Source organism: Zootoca vivipara, chromosome 17, assembly GCF_963506605.1.
Source record: "Zootoca vivipara chromosome 17, rZooViv1.1, whole genome shotgun sequence".
In the NCBI taxonomy this organism is placed as follows: domain Eukaryota; kingdom Metazoa; phylum Chordata; class Lepidosauria; order Squamata; family Lacertidae; genus Zootoca; species Zootoca vivipara.
Window position 1 is genome coordinate 14836856 of NC_083292.1, and position 26778 is coordinate 14863633.

At 46.0% G+C, this 26778-nt stretch overlaps 2 protein-coding genes and 3 gene segments (V, D, J or C); all 5 read right to left on the reverse strand.

Annotated features, from left to right (window-relative positions):
* Nucleotides 1-1844: 1844 nt before the first annotated feature.
* Nucleotides 1845-2450, reverse strand: LOC132591371 (immunoglobulin lambda variable 8-61-like). The segment is given in 2 exon segments: nt 1845-2227; nt 2370-2450. Coding segments are annotated over 2 exon segments (429 nt in total).
* A 2069-nt stretch (nt 2451-4519) lies between these two features.
* Nucleotides 4520-5204, reverse strand: LOC132591372 (Ig lambda-1 chain V region S178-like). The segment is given in 2 exon segments: nt 4520-4992; nt 5147-5204. Coding segments are annotated over 2 exon segments (507 nt in total).
* A 3443-nt stretch (nt 5205-8647) lies between these two features.
* On the reverse strand, nt 8648-9216 carry LOC118075806 (immunoglobulin lambda variable 8-61). Its single transcript, XM_035098102.2, has 2 exons — nt 9136-9216; nt 8648-8982 (listed from the first exon to the last, which is right to left on the reverse strand). The coding sequence occupies exons 1-2, from the start codon at nt 9179-9181 to the stop codon at nt 8648-8650; spliced, it is 381 nt and encodes a 126-aa protein (XP_034953993.2). The 5' UTR covers nt 9182-9216.
* A 2445-nt stretch (nt 9217-11661) lies between these two features.
* Nucleotides 11662-12264, reverse strand: LOC132591373 (immunoglobulin lambda variable 8-61-like). The segment is given in 2 exon segments: nt 11662-12044; nt 12195-12264. Coding segments are annotated over 2 exon segments (429 nt in total).
* Nucleotides 12265-24350: 12086 nt separating this feature from the next.
* Nucleotides 24351-26515, reverse strand: VPREB3 (V-set pre-B cell surrogate light chain 3). The gene is made up of 2 exons (XM_060269550.1): nt 25770-26515; nt 24351-25222 (listed from the first exon to the last, which is right to left on the reverse strand). The coding sequence occupies exons 1-2, from the start codon at nt 25819-25821 to the stop codon at nt 24888-24890; spliced, it is 387 nt and encodes a 128-aa protein (XP_060125533.1). The 5' UTR covers nt 25822-26515; the 3' UTR covers nt 24351-24887.
* Between the last annotated feature and the right edge of the window lie 263 nt (nt 26516-26778).

A 26778-nucleotide genomic window follows, 5' to 3' on the forward strand; every position in this document is an offset into this window, starting at 1 on the left:
TCTTAAATCCCCAGAGGTCAAGGGAGCAGCCCCTTCATGCAAATTTGTAGCTCCTTAACTACTGAGTCTAGATCTTGAAGGACTAGCAGAGAAAAAGCAGCAGCAATTTGCTGGTCATGGTATCAGGTCACTGGGAATCTGACAAGTAAGGATCTGGATTCTGAGAAGCATTCTGCAGATTCTTATATTTCTTCTTCTTTTCCTTTTCTTTTAGAGGACCTTCCTTGCATACAGCCGTACGTAGATTAGAACCCCTCACAATGGAATCCACCATCCAGTCAAATAGGAATCCAAGTCAAAATGTTGCTACAGCCATTTCTAGCCATTTCCCCCAACCTTCCACTTTCTGCATGATGTACCCACAGGACTTCCCCAGTCCAATTCTCCCCCCTTCTGCAGTGTGAGGGGAAAGGCTGTGGCAGAACCACATGGAAAGAAAGACAAAGGAAAAGAGCTTTTGACCAGCAAGAGGCCCTGAGAGAGAGAATTCCTTTATCAAACCCACAGGAATACTACAAAACGCTCTGGTTCACAGCAGCAAATTCTGCTGCTCGTTTTCTGTTGCTGATTTAGGACTGCTCTAATTTATTCATATAAACACTATCTCTATGCCACCCCATGACTGAAGCACTCTAGGCAGTGGGCATGAAAATATAAAAAATACAAATGTAAACTATAAAGAGGCACTTACAATATAAAACATTGCACAGCAAGGTTTAAGCAATAATGGGGAGAATTTTAAGCAAGCCGATACTTAGGACTCAGCTACAGGGCCGTCTCAAGCAGGTCTGGCGCCGTGGCGCGGAGATCGCTCTGGCACCCCCGCCCTCGTGGGTGGGCACAGCGCGTAGCATGGCTTCCGCTCGGCTTCGCCGCGCAGCACCCCCCTGCAGGCCCGGTGCCCTGGCGCCCCGCGCCACTGAGACTACCCCTAGAGCTGGGCCTCCTCAGCTAGATGGGTTGTTGTTTAGCCATTTAGTCATATCTGACTCTTCGTGACCCCATGGACTAGAGCACGCCAGGCACTCCTGTCTTCCGCTGCCTCCCGCAGTTTGGTCAAACTCATGTTCCTAGCTTCGAGAACACTGTCCAACCATCTTGTCCTCTGTCGTCCCCTTCTCCTAGTGCCCTCCATCTTTCCCAACATCAGGGTCTTTCCCAAGGATTCTTCTCTTCTCATGAGGTGGCCAAAGTATTGGAGCCGCAGATTCAGGATCTGTCCTTCCAGGGAGCACTCAGGGCTGATTTCTTTCAGAATGGATAGGTTTGATCTTCTTGCAGTCCATGGGACTCTCAAGAGTCTCTTCCAGCACAAAAGCATTGCAATTCTTTGGCAATCAACTTTCTTTATGGTCCAGCTCTCACTTCCATACATCGCTACTGGGAAAACCATAGCTTTAACTATACGGACATTTGTCGGCAAGGTGATAGATGGATTAAGATGGATTAAGGAAAAATTTGTGAGCGTTGTATGTGAGATATAACATTGTGGCACCAGATGGCGATGTGGAGCCCTGTTTTTCCCAACCTGTTTTCTCTGTTTAAATTTACAATGTCTTTAACTGGAACGCTTCTTTGATATGTCTCGATCCACCCAAAGTTGAAAGTGCAACAGTGACACCTACTGGATGCCGCTGTGATGGTCAAGGACCACCCATTCCCTGATCTAGAGGCAGAGAAATGGGCTGGAACGGCAGACGGTCTGGTGCCGGAGGTGCACACAGGTTCAGAATGAGTGCTTGATAAATAGCAGGCTTCGCTGAACCTCCCTGCAGAAACTGTGCAAGGATGCAGGCTCAATAAACCATTCACTATGCACACAAACAGAGGCTACAGCAGGGAGTTCAGGTTCTGTTGGTGTACATAGAGAGCAAAGGAGAGGAGGTTTTTGTCTTACTTCCCCATCTGAATGAAGCACTGTGCCTCTGACTCCCAGTCCACACACAACAGTAATAAGCAGCTTCATCTTCCAGAAGGGCCCCCGTGATGGTCAGGGACATAACATTCCCCACTCGAGATCCAGAGAAACGAGCTGGAACGTCAGATGGTCGGGTGCTGGTGCTGTACATTATCAGTCGAGGTCTACTCCCAGGTTTTTTCTGTGCCCACCAAGGGTAGTTGCCATCACCGATGTTTCCACTCTCGAACCTGCAAGACATGGTGACTGTCCCACCTGGAGCCACAAATTCGGGGTCCTTCAAAGTCTGTAACTGCTGGACACTGGGACCTGGAAGAAAGGAAGGCAGGGAACTGCTTAGCACATTAAACTACATCAAACATTTTGCAAAGTGCAGGGTTTTAGAGAACAGAAGGCGCCTGCTTTTGTTTCCACTTAGATTTGTCCAATCCACCCAATGAATTTTCCTCACCAATGATGGAGACCAGGATTGTGACGAGAAACAAGTCCCAGGCCATAATGGCAAAAACTGCCTGGCTAGATTTCCTAAAGCAAAAGGAGATCCCATTGGCCTCTGCCCCGTCTCTCTTAAATCCCCAGAGGTCAGGGGAGCAGCCCCTTCATGCAAATGGGTAGCTCCTTAACTGCTGTAGAGGACTAACAGAAAAAGCAGCTGCCAACTGCTGGTTCAGGGACCTGGGACTGACAATCTGGATTCAGAGTTTAAGCTTAGAAGGTGGTATGGGTTTTGGGTTGTTTTGTACTATTTTATTTTCTGGTTCCTCCCTTGCACACAGCTGCAGGCAACGTCCTTTCCTTCATGATTAATCCAGGGATGGACTAGTCTGTGTTTAGCCCAAGGCATTGAAAAGAATCCTGACCCGGTTGAAGGAATGCATCTGCAGGAAACATTTCAGCACACGCCATGCCTGGAACACCATGACTGTGTTTGCTAAAAATAATTCCCTGGACCAAGGGGTCAGGATGGGGAGCAACCCTTGAACTCAGTGAAGGTGTTAGGGTTCAACACCCAAATCCAAATCTGTTTGTTGTTGTTTTTTGCCAACTACCTGGTGGATATCACTGATCCCACCCTTCGGAGAGCCTTCACCATGGCCCGGTTTCAAACATTGCCAACTGCATACCTGACCGGTAGATTTACAAAAATCCCAGTAGAACACCGTTTATGCCCTTGCTTCATGAAAATTAAAGAGGATCTTATACATTACCTCCTCTATTGCCCCATTTACTCGGGCTTTAGAGACCCGATGCTGCAAACTATACCCAACTCTATAATCAATCCTGAAGATAGAGTAAAAATTTTGTTAGTTGATGCTAACCCACGAATTACCCATGTGGTAGCGGTCTTTGTGATGAAGGCCATGAAAGCCAGGGAAAGATTTATGGATGACAAAGTAAAGTCCCCTTCATCGTCTGTTTAACTCGTTGCTTGTTTTCCTTCTCTTCCTGTTTTGTGGGATGAAGGTTTTGTTGGGATAGTGTGCAATGAATTTTAACATTTTAAATTATTGTTGTGTTGATATCTGTGTACAGGCACGGTCCTCACAATAAACGGTTTTGTTGTTGGTTGTTTTTTTGTCCCAGTGATAACACTGGTTGGAATACAGTGTTTCCTGGTACAGAAAGCTGTTCTTCTCAATATGTTTAAGCAGTGCTCAATATGTTTAAGCAGTGCTTTTTTCTGGGGGGGGATGCAGGGGTACACATACCCCTAAACGTTTTGTGAATCTTTTGTCCATTTACTGTATTTATTTTTCCCAATTTCAACTATAAAATGGTGATTTTCTTGAGTCAAAATGAGAGTACTCCTAAACATTTTTTTTAAGAAAAAAAAAGCACTGGGCATTTTCCAGATCAACCTTGTGCAGCCCAACACTCATCAAAGATTAAGGGAATGGTCTAGCAGGCAAAGCTTCCCTCTGAAGGTTCAGGCCCTTAATAATAATAATAAATTTTTATTTATACCCCACCCTCCCCGATCAAAAACTGGGCTCAGGGCGGCTCACACCAACAAAACCACAATAAAACATAAAAACAATTAATTAAAATACAGATTAAAATACAGTATTAAAATTTAAAATGCAGCCTCATTTCAAGTAGTAGTGCATAAATCCAGGCCATGAGGGAGGAAAACACAGGGGTCAGGCTAAGTCCAACCCAAAGGCCAGGCGGAACAGCTCTGTCTTGCAGGCCCTGCGGAAAGATGACAAATCCCACAGGGCCCTGGTCTCCTGTGAAAGAGCGTTCCACCAAGTCGGGGCCAATACTGAAAAGGCCCTGGTTCTAGTAGAGGCCAATCTAGCCACCTTATGGCTCGGGATCTCCAGAGTATTGTTGTTTGTGGACCTTAAGGTCCTCCGCGGGGCATACCAGGAGAGGCGGTCCCGTAGGTACGAGGGTCCCAAGCCGCATAGGGCTTTAAAGGTCAAAACCAGCACCTTAAACCTGATCCTGTACTCCACTGGGAGCCAGTTGAGACATTAAGCCTTGCCTTTGGTGGTAATAAGTACTAGCACATCGTTCCGTGACTAGCATTGGAAGGTTGCAAGCCATATATTCTTCCACTGTCTCCTGCAGGTTGAGTTCCTTTTCTCTCTCTTCTTACTTTGTATCCCTACATTTGGAGATTGGTGTACACGATTTTAAAACACGTTGGTGGTTCATACATCGCTGAAACTTCGAAAGGCAGTTCAGGTTCTGTTGATGTACACAGGGAGCAAAGGAGAGGAGGTTTTTTGTCTCACTTCCCCGTCTGAATGAAGCATTGTGCCACTGACTCCCAGTCCACACAGCACAGTAATAAACAGCTTCGTCTTCCAGAAGGGTCCCCGTGATGGTCAGGGACATGACATTCCCTGAGCTAGACCCAGAAAAACGGGCTGGAACATCAGACGGCCTGGACCTGGTGGCATACATCATCAGCCGATGTTTACTCTCGGGCTTTTTCTGCACCCACATAGGCTGGTGGCTGTCACCGATGGTCCCGCCGTCCGATCGGCAAGACACGGTGACCGTCCCACCCAGAGCCACAAATTCTGGATCCTTCAAGTTTTGTAGCTGCTGGACACTGGGACCTGGAAGGGAACAAGGCATTTCACTGTTTGGCAGGTTAATTTATAATGTAGCGTCACCAAATGTCCTGCAAGCTGTAGGGTTTTAAGAGTGCAGAGGGTGCCTGCCTTTGCTTCAAGGAAAATGTATCCCATCCACCCAGTGAATTCTCCTCACCAATGATGGACAGCAGGATTGAGAAGAGAAGCATAATGGGTAGATCTGCTGGGCTAGTTTTCTCTGAAGGAAAAGAAGATTCCATTGGCATCTGCCCAGCATCTCTTAAATCCCCAGAGGTCAAGGGAGGAGCCCCTTCATGCAAATATGCAACTCCTTAACTAGGGTCTCTAGATGCTGGAGGACTAGCTCAGAAAAAGGAACTGCAGTCTGCTGGTTGTGGTATGCTCAGAGAGCTGGGAATCTGAATTCAGGGACTAAATTTTCATAAATTAGAGCTCTTTCCTTGTATACAGCAACAGCCAGGCTTGTATTTTTTTTTCTTTCTGGCATCCCCTTGCCCTGTCAATCTCATATAAATCATTGGGGTGGTCTAGTTTCTGCTTCACCCAAAGCATTTACAGAATTATTATTATTATTATTATTATTATTATTATTATTATTATTATTATTATACCCCGCCCTTCCCAGTCAAGACCGGGCTCAGGGCGGCTAACAAAAAGAATATCAGAGCAAGCATAAAAGAAACAATTCAATTAAAAAGCAGATTAAATACAATGTTAAAATTCAATTTTAAAATTAGGAATCTACAAGTGCGACCTCATTTAAATATCTGTAGGATAAAGCCTTCGGGGAGGGTAACACCGGGGTCAGACTGAGTCAGTCCAAAGGCCAAGCGGAACAGCTCTTTCTTGCAAGCCCTACGAAAAGATGACAACTCCCACTGGGCCCTAGTCTCCTGAGAGAGAGCATTCCACCAGGTCGGGGCTAGTACTGAGAAGGCCCTGGTCCTGGTCGAGGCCAGTCTAACCACCTTGTGACTTGGGATCTCCAGTATGTTATTATTTGTGGACCTTAATGTCCTCTGCGGGGCATACCGGGAGAAGCGGTCCCGTAGGTACGAGGGTCCTAAGCCGCATAAGGCTTTAAAGGTCAAAACCAGCACCTTAAACCTGACCCTGTACTCCACCGGGAGCCAGTGCAGCTGGTAAAGCACTGGATTAATGTGATCTCGCGGCGAGGACCCCATAAGGAGTCTCGCCGCGGCATTCTGCACCCGCTGGAGTTTGTGGGTCAGCTTCAAGGGCAGCCCCGCATAGAGCGAGTTATGATAATCAAGCCTATAGGTGACCATCGCATGGATCACTGTGGCCAGGTCAGGCTGAGAAAGGTGGGGGAATGAAAGGTAGGTAGAATGAATCTGAGAAGAAGAAGAGAAGAAGAAGAGTTTGGATTTGATACCCCGCTTTATCACTACCTGAAGGAGTCTCAAAGCGGCTAACAATCTCCTTTTCCCTTCCTCTCCCACAACAAACACTCTGTGAGGTGAGTGGGGCTGAGAGCCTTCAGAGAAGTGTGACTAGCCCAAGGTCACCCAGCAGCTGCATGTGGAGGAGCGGAGACGCGAACCCGGTTCCCCAGATTACGAGTCTACCGCTCTTAACCACTACACCACACTGGCTCCCAGAGACAAAAGAACTCAGTTCACACCATCTCTGAAATGTCTCCTGAGTATAGCTAAAAACAAAACAAAACTGGGACAAGATGATAAGGCTAAGTCCCTTAATGCATTGAATGCTGTCAGAGTTTAGCCTCCCAAGCTGTTTTTGTTCCTAGGGTAGCACCAGAAAATAGGAAGCCATGGGGGGGGGGGCAACATATTTTGAACATACCGGTACTTAGACAGCATTTGCCTAAGAAACTGTATGTAGCCCAACATTAGGGAGAACATCTACCAGAGCAAGGGTCCTTCAACCTTGGCACCTCGGCTTTGAGAGCAGAGAAAGAGTTTGCAGAATGGAAGATGGAGACATGGATCCAGGTCGGGGAACAAGCAGGAGAGCTGAGGGGTGTTCTGTTCCAGTAACACTGCAGACCCCTTTTGTTGTGGAGTCACACACACAAACAAACAAACAAACAAACAGTGCCTCTCCTTGTCGCTGACGAGTCTCCTTTAGAGAAGGAGGCTACTGAGAGCAAATCAGATGCCGAGCTGGCATCAACGTCACCTCTGCCTCTTAGGATGGTGTGACACCATAGCTGCCAAGTACCCCGTTTTCCCCGGGAAACCCCTGTTTTTACTTACCTTTTCCCGGTGGTCCCCCGTATCACTTCGTCTCCCATTTTTCTCCGTTATTTTCTCCTGCCGGCGGCCATTTTTTTCTGATTTGCCGCCGGCTTGAAAAGTCGCATCTACGCATGACCGGAAGTGCGTAGACGCAACTTCCGGTGTCGGCGGCGGCCATTTTTGGTGCCCATAAATGGGCGGGGCGACACCGGAAGTTACGTCGACGCAACTTCCGGTGTCACACGGCTGCCGGTCCCGGATTCAGCAGTCCAGGACTTGGAAGGTAAGTGTGACACCAGCGTTGCCACCAACAGACCTCAGAACCTCAACCCACTTGGGTTGGGCTTCCCTGGTCCTGGGACTCTGGCTGCTTGCTGCTCTAAGAGTACTACCTGACCTAATCTTGAAAAGGAAGGTGCAGGGAATGTGTCGCTTGTCAGATCAACGTCTCAGACCGAAGAAGGTAAGAAGATCCTGTTGGGTCACACCAATGACCCATCTAGTCTAACCTCCTGTTCTCACAGTGGTCAGAACCAAACTTTGCATCTGATTCCCTTGCACACCTATGTTCATACTAACTGTGCCTTGCTTGGGCACAACTCTAATTTAAGAATTAAAGCCTTGGGCAGGAGTGTCAGCTGGGCCCCACGACCATTGGTGCGCCAGAGCCATAGGTGCCATGCAATGTGCCCTGGCACCAAAATTTGTGGGTGCCCGGCCCCTGGGAATTTTTGTGGGTGATTGGAAACCCAGGGGCCCCAGGGAGTTGCCACCTGTGGTCCTGGGCATCAACCAACTGGGAGTTTGATTTCTCCAAATGGCAGTGAGGGCTAGGGCAGGATTCAATATAGTAGAGTGGTGCCTTGGTTCTCAAACTTAATCCATTCCGGAAGCCCTTTCGACTGTCAAAACCGCTCAAAAACCAAGGCGCGGCTTCTGATTGGCTGCAGGAGCTTCCTGCACTCAAGCAGAAGCCACGTTGGACGTTCGGCTTCTGAAAACACTTGCTTCCAGGTTTGCGGCATTCGTGAGCCGATTTGTTCGGCAACTAAGCTGTTCGAGAACCAAGGTTTGACTGTACTGGCAAATTCAGGTTGCACAATAAAAAGGTGGCTTGGAGTTCACGTCCAACCAACCAACTTCCTCCAAACATCAGAATTTCATGCAATGAGGAAGTTGATGAGAAAATGCACTGGGAAATGTGTAATAACATGTTTTCGCAGCGCAATATAATACTACCTTCCCGCAAACATAATAGAATGAATGATCAATAAACAGTAGGTGTTGTTGAAGCTCCCTGAAGAAATTGAGGAAGAACTGGTTGCCTGAAAGTGACCTCAGCCTTTCTTTAGGAACTCATTTGTAAAATCAAACAAACAGAGGTTCATATTCTGTTCACGTGCACAGAGAGCAAAGGAGAGGAGGTTTTTGTCTCACTTCCCCCATCTGAATGAAGCACTGTGCCCCTGACTCCCAGACCACACAGCACAGTAATAAGCAGCTTCATCTTCTGGAAGGGCCCCCGTGATGGTCAGGGACATAACATTCCCAAATCTAGAACCAGAGAAACGAGCTGGAACGTCAGACGGTCTGATGCTGGTGTCATGGATAAGTGTCCAGGGTTTACTCTCAGGTTTTTTCTGTATCCACAAAGGGTAGTTGCCATCAGCGATGTTTCCACTCTCGAACCTGCAAGACATAGTGACTGTCCCACCTGGAGCCACAAATTCTGGGTCCTTCAAAGTCTGTAACTGCTGGACACTGGGACCTGGAAGGAATTTAGGAAAAGAATCAGTACGTTAATTTAAAGTGGACAACACCAAATACTTTGCAAAGTGCAGGGCTTGGGAGGACAGAGTATGTTTCTCTGTGCTTCATATCAGATTTTTTTTTCCCCATCCACCCAATGAATCTCCCTCACCAATAATGGATGCCAGGATTGTGGAGAGGAGCAAGCCCCAGGCCATTATGAGGAAATCTACGGATTGGGTTTTTCTAAAGAGAAAAGAGATCCCATTGGCATCTGCCCAGGCTCTCTTAAATCCCCAGAGGTCAAGGGAGCAGCCCCTTCATGCAAATTTGTAGCTCCTTAACTACTGTGTCTAGATCTTGAAGGACTAGCAGAGAAAAAGCAGCAGCAATCTGCTGGTCAAGGTATCAGGGCACTGGGAATCTGAGAAGTAAGGATCTGGATTCTGAGAATAATAATATTATTATTATTATTATTATTATTATTATTATTATTATTATTATTTTCATATCCCGCCCATCTGGCTGGATTTCCCCAGCCACTCTGGGCGGCTACCAACAGAGCACTAAAAACAGAATGAAACTTCAAACATTAAAAACTTCTCTAAACAGGGGTGCCTTCAGATGTCTTCTGAAAGTCATATAGTTGTTTATGTCCATGACATCTAATGGGAGGGCATTCCACAGGGCGGGCGCCACTGAAAAGGCTCTCTGCCTGGTTCCCTGTAACCTCACTTCTTGCAGCAAGGGAACCACCAGAAGGCCCTTGGCACTGGACCTCAGTGTTCAGGCTGAACAATGGGGGTGGAAACGCTCCTTCAGGTATACTGGGCCGAGGCCATTTAGGGCTTTAGAGGCCAGCACCAACACTTTGAATTGTGCTTGGAAACGTACTGAGAGCCTATGTAGGTCTTTCAGGACCGGTCTTATATGGTCTTGGCGGCCACTCCCAGTCACCAGTCTAGCTGCCACATTCTTGATTAGTTGCAGTTTCCGGGTCACCTTCAAAGGTAGCCCCACGCAGAGCACATTGCAGTAGTCCAAGCGGCAGATAACCAGAGCATGCACCACTCTGGCGAGACAGTCCGCAGGCAGGTAGGGTCTCAGCCTGCGTACCAGATGAAGCTGGTAGACAGCTGCCCTGGATACAGAACTGACCTGTGCCTCCATGGACAGCTGTGAGTCCAAAATGACTCCCAGGCTGTGCACCTGGTCCTTCAGGGGCACAGTTACCCCATTCAGGACCAGGGAGTCCCCCATACCTGCCTGCCCCTGTCCCCCCAAAACAGTACTTCTGTTTCAACCATCCATTCTCCAACGGCCTCCAGACACTCACACAGGGCCTTCACTGGTTCTGATTTTTTAAAAAACGGAGAACAAGGATTCACAGATTCATTTTTTCCTTCTTCTTTCCCCACCCCCCCTTTTTTTAAAGGACCTTCCTTGCATTCCCATCCAGTCAAATGGGAATCCAAGTCAAAATGTTACCAGCTGCCACTGCCATTTTTAGCCATTTCTCCCAACCTTCCACATTCTGCCTGACGCACCCAGAGGGCTTCCCCAATCCAATTCTCCCCCCTCATGCAGTGTGAAAAGGATCTGGCTCACAGCAGCAAATTCTGCTGCTCCTTTTCTGTTGTTGATTTAGGACTGCTCTTATTTAATCATATAAAAGATATCTCTGTGCCACCCCATGACTGAAGCTCTCTAGGCAGTGTGCATGATTTCTAAAATACAAATATAAACAATAAAGAGACACATGGCAAAGCACGGTTTACACAATAACTGAGCGGCAGAGAGAATTTTGAAGCAAACCAATACTTAGGACTCAGCTAGATGGGTCTATAATAAGCATTGCATATGCAATATAACATTGTGCTGCCCAATGGCGATGTGGAACCCCATTTTCCTCTACCTGTTTTCTCTGTTTAAATATACAGCACATTTATCTGAAACACTTCCTTGATGTGTCTCCATCCAGCCAAAGTTGAAAGGGCAACAGTGACACCTACTGGATGCCGCTGTGAAGGTCAAGGACATTTCATTCCGTGATCAATACCCAGAGACCCAGCTATGGTTTTCCCAGTAGTGATGTATGGAAGTGAGAGCTGGACCATAAAGAAGGCTGATCGACGAAGAATTGATGCTTTTGAATTATGGTGCTGGAGGAGACTCTTGAGAGTCCCACAGACTGCAAGAAGATCAAACCTATCCATTCTGAAGGAAATCAGCCCTGAGTGCTCACTGGAAGGACAGATCATGAAGCTGAGGCTCCAATACTTTGGGCCACCTCATGAGAAGAGAAGACTCCCTGGAAAAGACCCTGATGTTGGGAAAGATGGAGGGCACTAGGAGAAGGGGACCGATAGAGGATGAGATGGTTGGACAGTGTTCTCGAGGCTACGAACATGAGCTTGACCAAACTGCGGGAGGCAGTGGAAGACAGGAGTGCCTGGAGTGCTATGGTCCATGGGGTCACAAAGAGTCGGACACGACTAAACGACTAGACAACAACAACAACAAGACCCAGAGAAAGGGGTTGGAATGGCAGACGGTCTGGTGCCGGAGGTGCACACAGGTTCAGAATGAGTGCTTGATAAATAGCAGGCTTCGCTGAACCTCCCTGCAGAAACTGTGCGAGGATGCATGCTCAATAAACCATTCACTATGCAAACAAACAGAGGCTACAGCAGGGAGTTCAGGTTCTGTTGATGTACATAGAGAGCAAAGGAGAGGAGGTTTTTGTCTCACTTCCCCATCTGAATGAAGCACTGTGCCTCTGACTCCTAGCCCACACGCAACAGTAATAAGCAGCTTCATCTTCCGGAAGGGCCCCCGTGATGGTTAGGGACATCACCTTCCCCACTCGAGATCCAGAGAAACGAGCTGGAACGTCAGATGGTCGGGTGCTGGTGCTGTACATTATCTGTCGAGGTCTACTCCCAGGTTTTTTCTGTGCCCACCAAGGGTAGTTGTTATCACCAATGTATCCACTCTCGAACCTGCAAGACATGGTGACTGTCCCACCTGATGCCACAAATTCTGAGTCCTTCAAAGTCTGCAGCTGCTGGACACTGGGACCTGGAAGGAATTTAGGAAAAGAATCAGTACGTTAATTTAAAGTGGACAACACCAAATCCTTTGCAAAGCGCAGGGCTTGGGAGGGTAGCTTGTGCCTCTCTTTGCGGCGTATCGGATTTGTTTCCCATCCACCTAATGAATCTCCCTCACCAATGATGGACACCAGGATTGTGAAGCGGAGCAAGCCCCAGGCCATGATGCTGAAATCTGCTGAGCAAATTTAAAGCCAAAGGATATCCTAATGGCCTCTGCCCAATCTCTTTTAAATCCCAAGAGGTCAAGGGAGCAGCCCCTTCATGCAAATGTCTAACTCTTTAACTGCTGTCTATAGATGCTGGAGGACTGGCACAGAAAAAGCAGCTGCAAACTGCTGGTCATGGTATGTTTGGGTGCCTGGGATTCATAGATGAAAGGATCTGGGTCCAGAGGCTTGGGTTAGCAGAGGGAAATCTTTGGGGCAGGGGTCCTTCCTTGCACACAGCCACTCTGGTAAGACTCGGGTTCTTCTTTCTGTTATCCACCTTGCTTGTCCTTCCACTCGAATAGAAATCCCTAGGTGGGTTAGTCTGTACTTAGCCTAGGAGGGCATTCAAAAAATCCTGGCGTGGTTCATGGAATGGATCTACAATAAACAAACATTTCAAGCAGCGGCAGCCTGGTGACAACTCTCCTTTGAGATATTAAGCACTGCCTTGGTGGTGCTCAGGACCTCAATACTTTAAGGATTGCCTCTCCCCAGAACCTGTGTGTGTCATCAGAGGCCCTTCTCTGTGTTCCCCAACCCGGAGAGATTTGGAGGGTAGCAACAAGAGAACGGGCCTTTTCTGTGGTGGCTCCCTGACTGTAGAATGTTCTCCCCAGAGAGGCTCACCTGGTGCCATCATTAGGCACCAGGCAAAAACATTCCTCTTTACCCAGGCCTATGGTTATTAATCTACAGTTTGTGAAAGTGTGGAGAAGAGGAATATTAGCAACTCTTTTATTATTAGGCTGTCTGTCAGCGTGCATTTTATTATGTTTTTTAAATTATTATTGATGTTCCATCCACCGAGGTGCCCACTGTCTCTCTTGGAGGTCTGGTGTGGAAGCAGTGGTACCTCGGTTCTCCAATGGCTTGGCTCCTGAACAAATCAGCTCTCAAACGCCGCAAACCCAGAAGCAAGTGTTCTGGTTTGCTAAGGTTTTTCGAAGCTGAACATCCAATGCGCATAGCTGCCAAGTTATCCCTTTTTTAAAGGGATTTTCCCTTATGCTGAATAGGCTTCCTCGCGAGAAAAGGGAAAACTTGGCAGCTATGAACGCGGCTTCCACTTGACTGCAGGAAGCTCCTGCAGCCAATCGGAAGCTGCACCATGGTTTTTTAATGGTTTCGGCAGTCGAATGGACTCCCAGAATGGATTAAGTTTGAGAACCGAGGTACCACTGTATAGCTATCTGTTGCAATGTTTCTAAGCAGTGCGTCTCCACCTACGCTCAACCTGTATCTTCCTATATGCAGAAAAATGTAAGGCTGTCATCATGCTGCAGTTTGCATGGCTGCCAATAGGTGGCCAAGCCAACTCTGGTGTGATGACAGAATGGCAGGCAAGTGAGCAAGCAAGCAGAGCAGGTGGCAGGTAGCCTAGATGTGCTGCTTAACAGAGGATGGGAGGCGCTTGAGAAAGCAGTTTGCCAACCTGCTCTCCAAAGCACCTCCCACTCTCCTTTGAAAAGAGGAGTGGATGAGGTGAGCTGTGAGAGGAGGAGAAAGGAAAAGTTTTGGTGAGCCATGGGAGGATAACTGATGGGTCAAATGAGGTGTAAAGTAAGGGGTGGTCACATGTGGAGGAAGTGGGGTGGGCAGGGTTGGGGGTGCCATAAATTCTACTCATATTGATTCAGAGCAGATTCCAACACATGGACAACAGAGCAAAAACTTAAAACATTCCAGGATTCCCCAAAACATAGACCAGAGGCAATTAATATTTCATCCAGCAGAGCTTTACTACTACTGAAGGCAAATAAGCATATTGGTCACAAATCCAATGCATTCAGGATTGGCACTGTCCATAAGAAATCCAGTTGCAGCAGACTTAACTTAAACTTACAATAACTTATAATAAGACTAAAACTTAACACTACATACAGAACACCACACCAGAAGGAAAAGAGATAGAAAGAGAAAGGTGAAACCCAGGCTCCTTCTGGCCATAGCTGCCAAGTCTTCTGTTTTTCACAGGAAACCCCCATATTTTAAACCGTTTCCCCCTGGATTTCCTACCTGCCAGGGAGGCTCCATTTTGGGTCCTGGGGCCGCCCGATTTCCGGTGCATGCATAGAAGCAACTTCCGGTGCCGCTCCGCCCATGCCTGGGCACTGAAAATCGGGCAGAGTAGCACCGTAAGTTGCTTCTACGCATGTCCGGACATGCGTAGAAGCGACTTCTGGTGCCGCGCTACCCAAGTATGGGCACCGGAAATTGGGTGGCGCCGGCACCGTAAGTTGCTTCTATGCATGCCCAGGCATGTGTAGAAGTGACTTCCGGTGGCGCGCTGCTGCTGATCCCGCATTTTTCAGCGGGAGACTTGGCAGCTATGCTTCTGGCCTCTTATTATAGTGAGCATGACCTTTGACTGAAGTGATAACAGAACCAGTTTAAGCCACCTGTATTCAGCTTCTCTGAAGGAATAACCCAAACATCATGAACCTTCTGCTTGTTTCACACAGAGGAGCTTCCGGAACCCTCTCGGAATGACTCAAAATAGGAAAGATCTCTACACATCAGATCAATCCTTTCTGCACCAAGAAATGCAAACTGACAGGGGAACGGGGTGAGCTGAGACAGCAGTCCCAAGTCTTTGTAAATAAGCACAAATATTTAAAAAATATCCATAAACCTCCCATGAACTTCTTCCAAAGGGAGCCAAACTTGTGGAAGGTGCTGTACCGCTGAGCTAGAACCCATGTCCCCCATAAAGAGAAAGCAGATGCTCCCCATTACCAACCAGTGCAGTAAGCAGAGAGGACCAGGAAGAGAGGAGTCCAGGCCATGGCAGGGGAAATGGAGTACTATCACGTTCCCGAACCAGTGGTTTCTCTGAGCGGAACCCGGATGGCCTCCCTTAAACCTCTCAGCACTGGGGAAATGCAAACACATGCAAATATTGTATCCTGTTTATGAACTGGTTCACACCACTATAGGAAGCTGCCTTACACCAAGTCAGACCATGGACTCATCTAGCTCAGGATTGCCTAGCAGAAGCTCTCCAGATTATTTCAGGCAGGATACATACCTGTCCCTAGCTGGAAATGCTAAGGATTGAACCTGGGGCCTTCCTTCTACACACAGCATCCCTGCCTATGCCTAGTCCCAAGACGAAGACTTCCCTCAAAAATCTTTTAGGTTTTGAAACCATAATTCAACATTAGCCCCTATGCCTGAACTTATTCAGGGCCAGTTGTGGGATGGGGCAAGGGAGGTCACCCCCGAGTTGACCCAATGTAGGTTATAAAGTCATAGTAGCAGATTCTACCTGCCTCCCCACCACTTCCCCTGTGAAAAAAGAGCAACAGTGGCACCTACTGGTGATTCAAAACAGAAAGGCTCCTGTGCTGGACCCATGGAAAAAACCCATAACTGACATATACCAGTTACAGGTAGGTAGCCGTGTTGGTCAAACAGGCCAAACCCTACGCCAAAGGATAAATGGACATAAATCTGACATCGGGAACCATAAGACAGAGAAACCAGTAGGAGAACACTTCAATCTCCCAGGACATTCTTTTTTTTTTAATAAAGAAACTTTATTAGTATCAAAAAAGAAAAAACAATACAAACCAATAAAATCAATAAAAACATTTGTCTCATCTCATTGTTGAGCCCACTTCGTCCCTTTCCCCCCACCCCTCCCCTGTCCCACCCCCTGCGCTTCTCATCCTGTTTCTAGCTTATCCTTATGTATTCCACTTTTTCATTACATACCTTAATTCATTCCATAACACCAAAAGAAAAATATATATACATATTATATTAGCAGAATTGTATATTCTCTTGGTAAATTATTTATGACAGAATTGTTAGACATCTAACAATCTCTTTAATTAAAATGTGTGTTGTCTCCAAAATGAATTATTTATTTCAAAATTTACCGATTCTAGGGAAAGATAAAATTTTTAATGAATGGAAAAAAGATATTACGAAATTCATCTGGGAGGGGAAGAGACCGAGGGTGAAGTACACAATTATGATAGATCATAGAGACAGGGGAGGCTTCGGTCTCCCTGACCTCGAGATATACCATGACGCGGCCGCAATCACATGGATTAAAGAGTGGATGGAGCTTAAAAATACAGACCTTCTAGATTTGGAAGGTCAAGGATTGGCTTTCGGCTGGCACTGTTATTTAATGAAAGATAAAATAGAAAAAAAGAACATCTTTATGTTCAATATAATTAGGAAATCCCTGTATTTAGTGTGGCAGAAATATAAAAGGTTTTTTGAGCCAAAGACCCCTTGGTGGCTTTCACCCCTAGAATTAGTTGCTGTTAAAAGAACTAACATGGATAGTAATTGGCCCACTTATAGATCTCTATTAGAAGAAAGTGAGGGAATTCTAAAATTAAAAGAATACGCAGAAATAAAACACTTATTGACCACCTGGCTGCAATATTTTGAAATAAATCAAAGACTGCAAATTGACAAAAAAATGGGGTTCGATGGGGAAATGTCAAAATTAGAGGAAATATTAATAGTGAATAAGAACAAATATATAAAAAATTTATATCAGATAATTTTAAAATGGAGAACTGAAGAAGAAATGACGAAGGATTTTATGATTAAGTGGGGTCAAGACCTGGGAAAAGCTATCCCAATGCAGAAATGGGAAAATCTATGGGAAAAAGATTTAAATTTCACGCCCAATTACGATCTTAAGGAAAACATTCTGAAAATGCAAAATAGATGGTACTTGACCCCACTAAAAATGTCTAAAATGTACCCAGGGACCAGCAATCTATGTTGGAGGTGTAGAAAGGAGGTCAGAACATTTATCCACATGTGGTGGAACTGTAGTGTAATCAGAGAATTCTGGGAAATGTTGTATAAGGAATTAAAGAAAGTGTTAAAGTATACCTTTAGGAAAAGCCCCGAAATGTTCCTCCTTGGAATGATACCTGAGGACATCCAACCAAGCGATAGATGTACAGTTAGCTATGCAGTAGCAGCCGCCAGGTTATTAATTGCAAAAAACTGGAAAACCCCGGAAATTCCAAGTAAAGAAGATTGGCAAATAAAATTATTTAATTATTATAACTTGGCGAAAAATCATGAAGAAATCAGAGGGAAAAATTCAGAGGAGACCATAAAAATCTGGATACCATTTATTAATTATATTAAAAATAAATTGGAAAAACCAAACACAATCTCCCAGGACATTCTATACAAGATCTCAAAGCAACTGTTTTATTACAGAGAAATTTCAAGAACAGACTGGAAAGAGAAGTTGCTGAATTGGAACTCATTACCAAGCTTAAAAACATGGAGCCACCTGGGATGAATAAAGACATCGGATTCTTATCTCATTATGCATGATCAAGCTTTCTATAGCGCCTCAGCCCTTGCTTTTTTTTCCCCCAGGACTAATTGCAGTCATCAGCAGTCGTTAACAGCCATCTACAGGTTTACCACTCCCATCAGCCCATCACCCATTCCCACCCACCCCCACCACCCTCTGTATATATATAAGGGTCTGACACTTCTGTTTCCAGTGTATCTGAAGAAGTGTGCATGCACACGAAAGCTCATACCAAAATAAAAACTTAGTTAGTCTTTAAGGTGCTACTGGGGGGGGAAATTATTTTGCTTTTACATATACCAGGTAGACAATACCAGGTAGGTCTAGGAGAGACCCCTTCCTGAAACCCTGGAGAGCTGCTGTCAGTCAATGTTGACAGCCCTGAGCATGATGGACCAACGCCCTGGCTCATAAGAAGGCAAATTGCTATGTTCCTATGAGTGGAGCCCTGAGCACCTGCCCTAAAGCCCTTCCCTGGTTTTACCACTAGATCTCATGTGCTAGATGAGGAGCAGAGGCAGTTCCTTTCTACAAGTGTAGAGAGCCGTTGAATGAGAGAAAGCAATGAGGGTTTTGGTCTCACTTCTCAATCTGTACTGGGCCAAGAACTCTCACTCTAGAGACCACAGTAATACTCAGCCTCATCTTCTGCCCTGATCCCATGATGGTCAGGAACACGGTGTTCCCTGACTTAGATCCAGACAAACGGGCTGGGACACCAGTTGTTCTGCTGCTGGTGCAGTAAATTAGGTAACAGCCATGGAGCATCCCCCCCAGTTTGCGCTGGAACCACCAAGGGAAAGTAGTGTCAGTGGTGGTCCCTCTAGTGTATCTGCAGTTTTGCGGACTCCAGATGCTGGGTCCTGCAAGAGAACAACGTAGGGGTAAAATGTAGTAAACCATTTCATGCAGGGGACACTGTGGAATCATCGAATTGTAGAGTTCAAAGTGTCACCGAGGGGAGGGAGGGGTGGGAGAGAAATTCAACTACAAAAGGAAACACTGCCGGCTGCCTGCCTTTCGGGGGTCCCTCTGGTGGGAGGAGAGGGCTCTGGAAGGGTGGGCGGAAGCCAGTGGTAAATATGTTATGTAGTAGTTCTTTTGTATGTCTGTCTTTTTTTCTTTTTTTTATACTATAAAATCAATAAAATATAATTTTTTAAAAAAACAAAGTGTCACCGAGTCATCCTGGAAACCCAACCTCCCTCCCTCATGAGATGGCCGAGGGGCTATCAACTCTTTCTGTGTCTTTGGGAGTATTAACAGGGCCCATTGATTCTAGTGGCGTGGGGCGCCGGGGCGCCAGGGCACTGAGGGATGCCCCAGCAAGTGGGGGAGCTGCACGGAGGCCTCCCTTTTTCCTCCGCCAGCTGCGCCGCTCGGGAGAGCAGGGGGCAAAGCAAGCGTAGCAGGGGCACTAGGACCCTGTTCCGCTCTGCAGCGCCCACCTTCCGGCACTTGTCAGCAAAGGAGAGCGCCAGCCACGGCATGGCCTGTGAGGCTTCTTGCCAGCACTGCTGATCTCCAGGCGCCGCTGCCGCTGCCCCGGTGCCTCAGGCCGCTTGGAAGCACATGTAGAAGGTGGCCAGGCTAGCAGCCAGCTGCGCGCCCAGCCCAGCTCCGGCTCTGGCTCCTGCCGCGGCGGCGGCTCCGGCTGCGCTGCTGCCAGCACCTCAGTAGAGCCCCACAAGGCCCTGAGTATTAAAGAGGCATATGCTGTGAAATGGGGGTCACTAGCCAGCCTCATGCTCAGGAACTCCACCCGTCCTATCCCACCATGGATGCAGTAGAGGAAATCGGTTGTCCTCGTAAGTTTTAGGAGGATTAGGTGAAAGTCCGGATACAGCCTGGGTGTTGGGTTTCAGCAGTCTATCGGAGACTTGGGATTCTTTGGGAGATGTTATCATAGGAGAATTGTGAGTCCCAATTTATGCTGTTTTGGCTCTTCCTACCTCATTTTTTCCTTTTGGCACGCATTCCGATAAATTTAAAGTTTTATCGGGTCAATCCAGGTCCCTTTTTTTTTTTGTCAGTAGGCGAAAACTTGCAAATTAGTCACAGAGACTACAATCAATCTTCATTGGGCATCCATGGTCACGCTAAGTCGAGGTGAGCCATAAAACACTAAACCAATAAACTAAAAAACAAAAGTGGACGAAATGATAAGGCAACCATAAAGCAGCTAATAAAACAATTTGGATGAAAGAATGACTAGAAGGACTTAAAAACCTAATTAAAGGCAGGAGGCTCTGACTAGGCCTGCCTCCGCCGCCATTTTGACTCAGCTTCTTCCACACATTTTACCCTGGTCCTGTCTTCTTCCCTCTTTTCTCTATCCCGCTGGTTGGCATATCTCAGATCTTCCCCATAGAATACTATTGTGAGCTGTAACCACCATATTAGCTGGTGTAAATGAATACAAGGAACCTGAACATGGCTTGGTACCAAGTGGGCAGCAAGTGCTGAGTTTCGGCATGAATTGTCCCATGAGCCCTTAAGAGAACAAGGTTAGCTCTTATTTCTACCAGCTGCAAGCAGCATGTTTAAATCCTCCCTCCTACCCCAACAACAGCAAGCAAGAAATAGGAAGAGTTTCAAGAACCTAGCCATGGTGAGGAATTCACAGCTTCATGGGACAAAGGGGTTTATAGTTTATAGTTTATACTGTAGTTGGAGGAATTATGTGATCACCTTTTCAATGCAAGAAGCGTCCTTGCATGCAAATATCCTTAAAGCTCATTGGCTGCTCCAGACAGCTGGTTTCCTTCTGTGTCAATAAAAGGAATGTTGCTAAGCATTTTGCAGTACTTTAAAAGGACCATTTATGTCCAGGAATGACCCAATGGCACAATGTTGGCTCCCTCTGTTTAGGCTACGATGCCGGCTTGTTAATTTGCCGGGTTACTTTTTTAAATACGCTGAATGGAATTTGAAGGACATCGTGGAATTTGAAGGATTTTGAAGCCTGATCATAGATGTATCATCTTATCTATCTATTTAATATTTACGAGCTGCACTTTAAGAACATATATTGAGGCAGCTCACAACACAAAAACCAATACAATACAACACAACACAATACAATACGTATCAATAATAATAATAATAATAATAATAAAGAATGTCAATAAAAGATCAACAGTTACTGGTTGGTTAAAGAGGGGGGAAATCATATTGGAAAGGACTGCCTAACAAGTATACAATATTAGAAAGAAAGCAGGGTATAATGGGCTAGTCCTTTTCCAAGTGGATCCATTAAATACACATGGCTTCCTTAGGTTCATTCATTTCAGTGGGGAAGGAGGAGGAGGAGGAGGAGGGGACTTAGTTCACAGAGTTTCAAGCACTCACATTTGATTTATTTTTAATTTACATTTGAAGTTTTGAAAATAAAATAGGAAAGTCATAATATGAATGGATAAATTATAATTTTGCTGACCATTATCTAATGCTTGTAAATTTTCTCCTGAGTCCTGACAGCCTGTGAGTGCTGGGTTCAGGAGAGGAAGAAAGACTCTCTCGCGGTCCCCAAGCTATGAGGTAAATCACTGGTTCCTTAGTCTTGCCAGCTAAGGATGATGGGAGTTGCAGTCCAAAAACAGCTGGAGACCCAACGGTAGGAGACACTGAAGTAGATGCTAACAGCTGGAGTTGAAAGAGTACCCTTCTGTAGCCAAAAATCTCTACTTCAGCGCATTAAACATGCTATAATTTTAGGTCCAAGCACCTTTCTCCTCTCCTCTCCCGCTGTTTCTGCGCCTCTCTTTCGGGCCCAGAGAGTTGTTGTTCCAGTTCTACATATGACTGCATCACGGTGCAACTTGTTTTCATGCCACACTGCACAGTAATAATCCCCTTCGTCGCCTGACTCAATGCTGGAGACAGTTAGCTTTGCAGTGTTGCCGTATGTCTCTCCTGAAAAACGCTCAGGGATCCCCGAGGCTCTTTCCCTGGACTTTGAGATTAGTAACTGAGGAGCCTTCCCTTCTCTCTGAAGGTACCAGGACGGGTGGACTGCACTGATAAACTCCACGCCTTGCAGAGTGCAGGACAGGGTTGTCGACCCTCGGAGGGCCACGGAGATGGGACCGTTTGTCTGAGTCAACACAGCCTGGGAACTGAGACCTGGGAAGAATAAGATGGAAACCAAACCATTGCATCACTCACCTCTGAAACTTGCCAGTGTCATTAAGGGACATGCATCCCGTGATTTTATTGGTACTGCTGAAGACAGGATTTTGGGGAGCAGTACTATCACACACTATCTGTCTCTGGAGATCGAGGTTCCATGCTAAGCAATGAAACTATCGCAAAAATGGAAAAGCAGCTCAGAGCAACAGCTGCCTAATCAGGGTACCCTCCTAATCAAACCTGACCTCTTATTTCTCACCATTGCAAAAAGCCGAGAAAACGAAGAGGAGCAGGTTCAATCCCATGGTGGAGAAGACAGACTAGCAGCTCTGCTGACCAAGAGAAGACCACGTTCTTCTCCTTTAAACCCTCCCGAGGCCTGAGGAAGGCCTTCCTTATGCAAATCTGCATTTCTGCTCCCTTCCAGGGTCAAATCTTTGTAAGGAAGGAACATGTGAGATTCCTGGCAGGTGTGTGCTCGTGCGTTAGGATGCATCTATAGAAAAAGGCCCTGTCTCAAGGGTGGAGGACCTGTGGAGCTCCAGGTGTTGTTGAACAACAACTCCCAACCCCCCTGATCATTGGTTGCGCCAGCTGGGGCCCATGGGAGTTGGAGTCCAGGAGCATCTCGGGAGTCACAGTGTTGCTCATCCCTGCTTGATACTTTCCGTGGCTGCATCATGGGTGAGAATCAATGGAGGAGGACACTTCTGCCATGACTGTAATGCGATGTGTCCTTTGTGCAGCAAGATGGCAGCGCCAAGGTGGGGATTCTGATACCCCAGCCTTGAACGGCTTTCCCTCTATAGTGTTTGCCCTGCCTCTTCAGTTGAGATGGTCTTCTTTGCTTCCCTTCCTGACCCTCCTAGTGTCCCTATTTTCCAAGAACAGACCTGGATTTACAGAAGCTGTCCTGGTTTCTGATTTGATCCCGGAATCCCCTGCTTTTCCTTAAGACGTCCCTATGTCAAGTTAAGAGCAGCCATTCCTTCCTGGATTAACTCAGTCAATAAAATGACAACCTGTTTTCTAAACATTCCTCCTGGCTGGTTTGCAGGCAAATTGTACAGTGTTGGTTACTATATGAGGATTCATCCCGATTACTTTGTGAGGTTAGGCAGCGCCTGCATCCACAGGTACAATTGAAAGCTGTATGAAGTGCAACTGTCACAAAGGGGCTCCAATCCATGCTATTTCAGAAAAGTTTTTCTCGCCATCCATTCTACCATAGGGCCATCTCATGGTGAGAATTTTAAGTGCAAAGCCGGTGGGAGTTTTCAGCTTCAGTAAGCTGGAAGCCCTTTCAGAGCAGCAGAATTTCCCTTGGGAGGTGATGGGCACAACAGGTGCAGGAAGAAATATTTGACCGTGGCTTCCAGGTGTCTGTGAATGACAGTTTATTTTTATTTTATTTTTTTTAAAGGCTAGATAGCCGTGCTGGTCTGACGTAGTCAAAACAAAAATTAAAAAAATCCTTCCAGTAGCAGTTTAGAGACCAACTAAGTTTGTCATAGGTATGACCTTCCATATATCTGAAGAAGTGTGCATGCACATGAAAGCTCATACCTATGACAAACTTAGTTGGTCTCTAAGGTACTACTGGAAGGATTTTTTTATTTTTGTTTTGCATCCATGGCAGATAGCCATCCAACCTCTGCTTAAAAACCTCCAAGGAGGGAGAGTCCACAACCTCCCGAGGGAGATAGTTCCACTCTTTGATCCCACTGATGTATCACCTCATAAGAATTCTCAAAGTGAATTTATAGTCTTCCCTTTGACCCTGTTGGAGTCAGGCAGGTTTTCAAAGTTTCTCATTTTTCCATTCTTAAATTGAGTTCTCCACTTTTCTGCAGTTTTTTTGGAAAGTCATGAAAATTTGCCAGTAATTTAATGTGAATTTCTCCTAATCCACACATTTTTTTTGTATTCAGCATTGACTAATGTACATGTTTTTGCTAGTGTTTTCCCCTCATATAATAGGACTACATATAATAGGACTTTCAATAATATATTCATTTTTATTCACACTTGCTCCTAACGTATGCATTTTTGTAAACATTTTTGTTTGGAAAATGTCATCTCATCTCCAACTTGGGATAAGTGGTGAATCGCTAATTCCAATGGATGACTGGATTTCAGTTCACATATTGCTTCAAGAAAGCCGAATCTGGTAGGTCCCATTTTAAATGTGAATTCAGTTGAATTCTCCTCCATCCCTAGTCACCTACCAATAGTTTACTATTCAACCAAAGACAGATCCTGCTAACAGTACTATTCCCTCATCTTTTATATCACCAAATTTATGATGGAGGATCTGTTGCAGTGTGGAATGCTCCTGTTCAGGGTTCCAGTCAGCCACAACCTTTCCAAAGCTACTCCATTCTGTTCCTCTCCCAAAGAAGGAGGAGGAAGAGGAGGAGGAGGAGGAGGAGTTTGGATTTGATATCCCGCTTTATCACTACCCGAAGGAGTCTCAAAGCGGCTAACATTCTCCTTTCCCTTCCTCCCCCACAACAAACACTCTGTGAGGTGAGTGGGGCTGAGAGACTTCAAAGGAGTGTGACGAGCCCAAGGTCAGCAATACTGCGTCCCCCTCCAAAAAAAGATTGTTTTCTTTGGGGTATTGATTACATTAACACTCCACCTTTGCTCTAAAGCACTGAGAGTGTCATACACACTTCTCCTCTCTATTTTGTTCTCACAACAACCCTGTGAGGTTGGGCCAGTCTCTGTCTTTTGGCCTAACCTACTCCACTTAGTGGCCTAGGGGGACTTGAACCCTGATTTCCAAGGTCCTAGTCTGAGCCCTAACCACCCAACCACACTGGCTCGCCGCATTTTGTACTTCTGCAAACCTTTCGATTCCTCCTCACCACCACCAAGCCTCCAAGGAGCTCCCTCTTCTCTGTAGGTGGTGACATTTAGCTACCTAAGGATCTGAAATCAGAGAGAAGGGATTTGTTATTGGTCTGTACAAGTGGGAACTGAAACACAATCGTGGTTTGGAGGGTTTTCGTTCGCTGCCCAAAGTACAAAAATAGAATCTAGACTCTGACAAGTGTCTTCATGCAAATCCATCTGCCAACTTGACTTCCTTATCAGCTGTGTCTACAGCCTACTCCCCAAGGGGATGGGACGGAGTTTTGGTCTTGGTTCTCCCTTAAGCTAAAGCACTGTGGTACTCTCCCCCTGCCGATGTCAGGCAGTAATAGATGCCTTCATCCTCTGCCTGGACCCCAGAGATAGTGAGGTAGCAGGTGCTGCTTTGGGCATCTTTGAAAGCAGAAAAGCGATCAGGAACCCCCGAGGCTTTATGTTGGTTCGATTCATCTTTGTAATACAAGATGCGTTTGGGAGAGCCCTGGTGCTTCCGCTGGAGCCAGACGATGGTGTGGCTTGCGATGCTGCCACTAGGCAGGGTGCAGGGGAGCTGAGTGACACTTCCCGGGGGTGCCAGCATAGAGCTAGGCTGGTTCAGCATCGCTTCTGCATTGCCTATGGTTAGAAGACACAAACACAACACGGAGACATCAGCAGGCTGTTTTTAAACCAGAACAGCAGGCACAGAGCATGTTGGTGACCCCCAGCCTGTGAACTTTTGAGTCTTTCATTCCATAATCCTGAGGTGGGTCGTGCCGCTGTCCGCAGAGATGCAGCTGTCTGCAAACATTAGGGGTTGGATCCATGTTAAGTTAGCTGAACATATGCCCCGCTGAAATCTATTTGATTTGTAGCCCGCCCACCCTCTCAAAGGGCGGCAAACACACAAGCAATAAAACATTTCAACGTAATTCCAGTACAATTAATCAATGGGAGAAGTTCAACTTAAGTTCCACTGATTTCAACGGAAAAGTCTGGCTCCAGCCCAATATCTCCATCTGAGTAGCAAGGAGGGGATTGCAGAAACTGTCCCCTATCCAACCGCAGATCCAATTTGCAGTCCTTGTCCGTGTGTAATTCTCCATGTGGAAAGGCAATAAGACCTATGTCTCTGTCTAGGAGTTTAGAACTGAGTCTGTAGATTCCAGGAGATTGCCAGTACCTGCAAAGAAAAGACCCAGAAAGCATAGAGATGGTGGTGCTAGCAGAACCATGGTCTAGCAGCATTTACGGAGCAAACCAGCCTTTTCAACCCTAGTAAAACTCCCAACCCCACTGAAATCTTTAAGCACATTTAAGGGGTAGAATTTCAGAGGTGGGCCAGAGGCAAAGTCTGGATGCAAATGAGTCCCTCGGGGTTGTGGGCATACAAATGTTCGTTTCCTAGCCAGAAACATAAGAAGCTGCCTTATTCCGAGTCAGACCACTGGTTCAACTAGCTCAGGGTGGTCTATACCGAGTGGTAGTGGCTTTCTAGTTTTTCAGACAGGGAGTCCTTCCAGAGTCTACATGAAAATGCTAGGAATTGAACCTGGGACCTTCTACATGCAGAACAGATGTTGTACCAATGAACTACAACAATTCTTTGATTGAAATAGGGACGTCCTATTCCATTATTATTATTATTATTATTATTATTATTATTATTATTATTATTATTATTTTATTTGTATCTCGTTGCTCTGATTGGGTTGTCCCAGCTACTCTGGGCAGCTTCCAACCTATATAAAAGCATAATAAAACATTGAACATTGAACAACTTCTCCATACATATATTTAAATGAGGTTGCACTTGTAGATTCCTAATTTTAAAATGGAATTTTAACATTGTATTTAATCTGCATTTTAATTGAATTGTTTCTTTTATGCTTGCTTTGATATTCTTGTTGTTAGCCGCCCTGAGCCCGGTCTTGACTGGGAAGGATGGGGTATAAATAATAATAATAATAATAATAATAATAATAATAATAATAATAATAATATAGGGCTGCCTTCAGATGTCTTCTAAAGGTAATTATCTTCTTGGCTCGGGATTACATAACTCCATGTCCTCCATCATTTCTCTGATGAAAACAGGAACATCCTAAGGGAACCAGTGTGGTGTAGTGGTTAAGAGCGGTAGACTAGTAATCTGGGGAACCGGGTTCGCATCTCCGCTCCTCTACATGCAG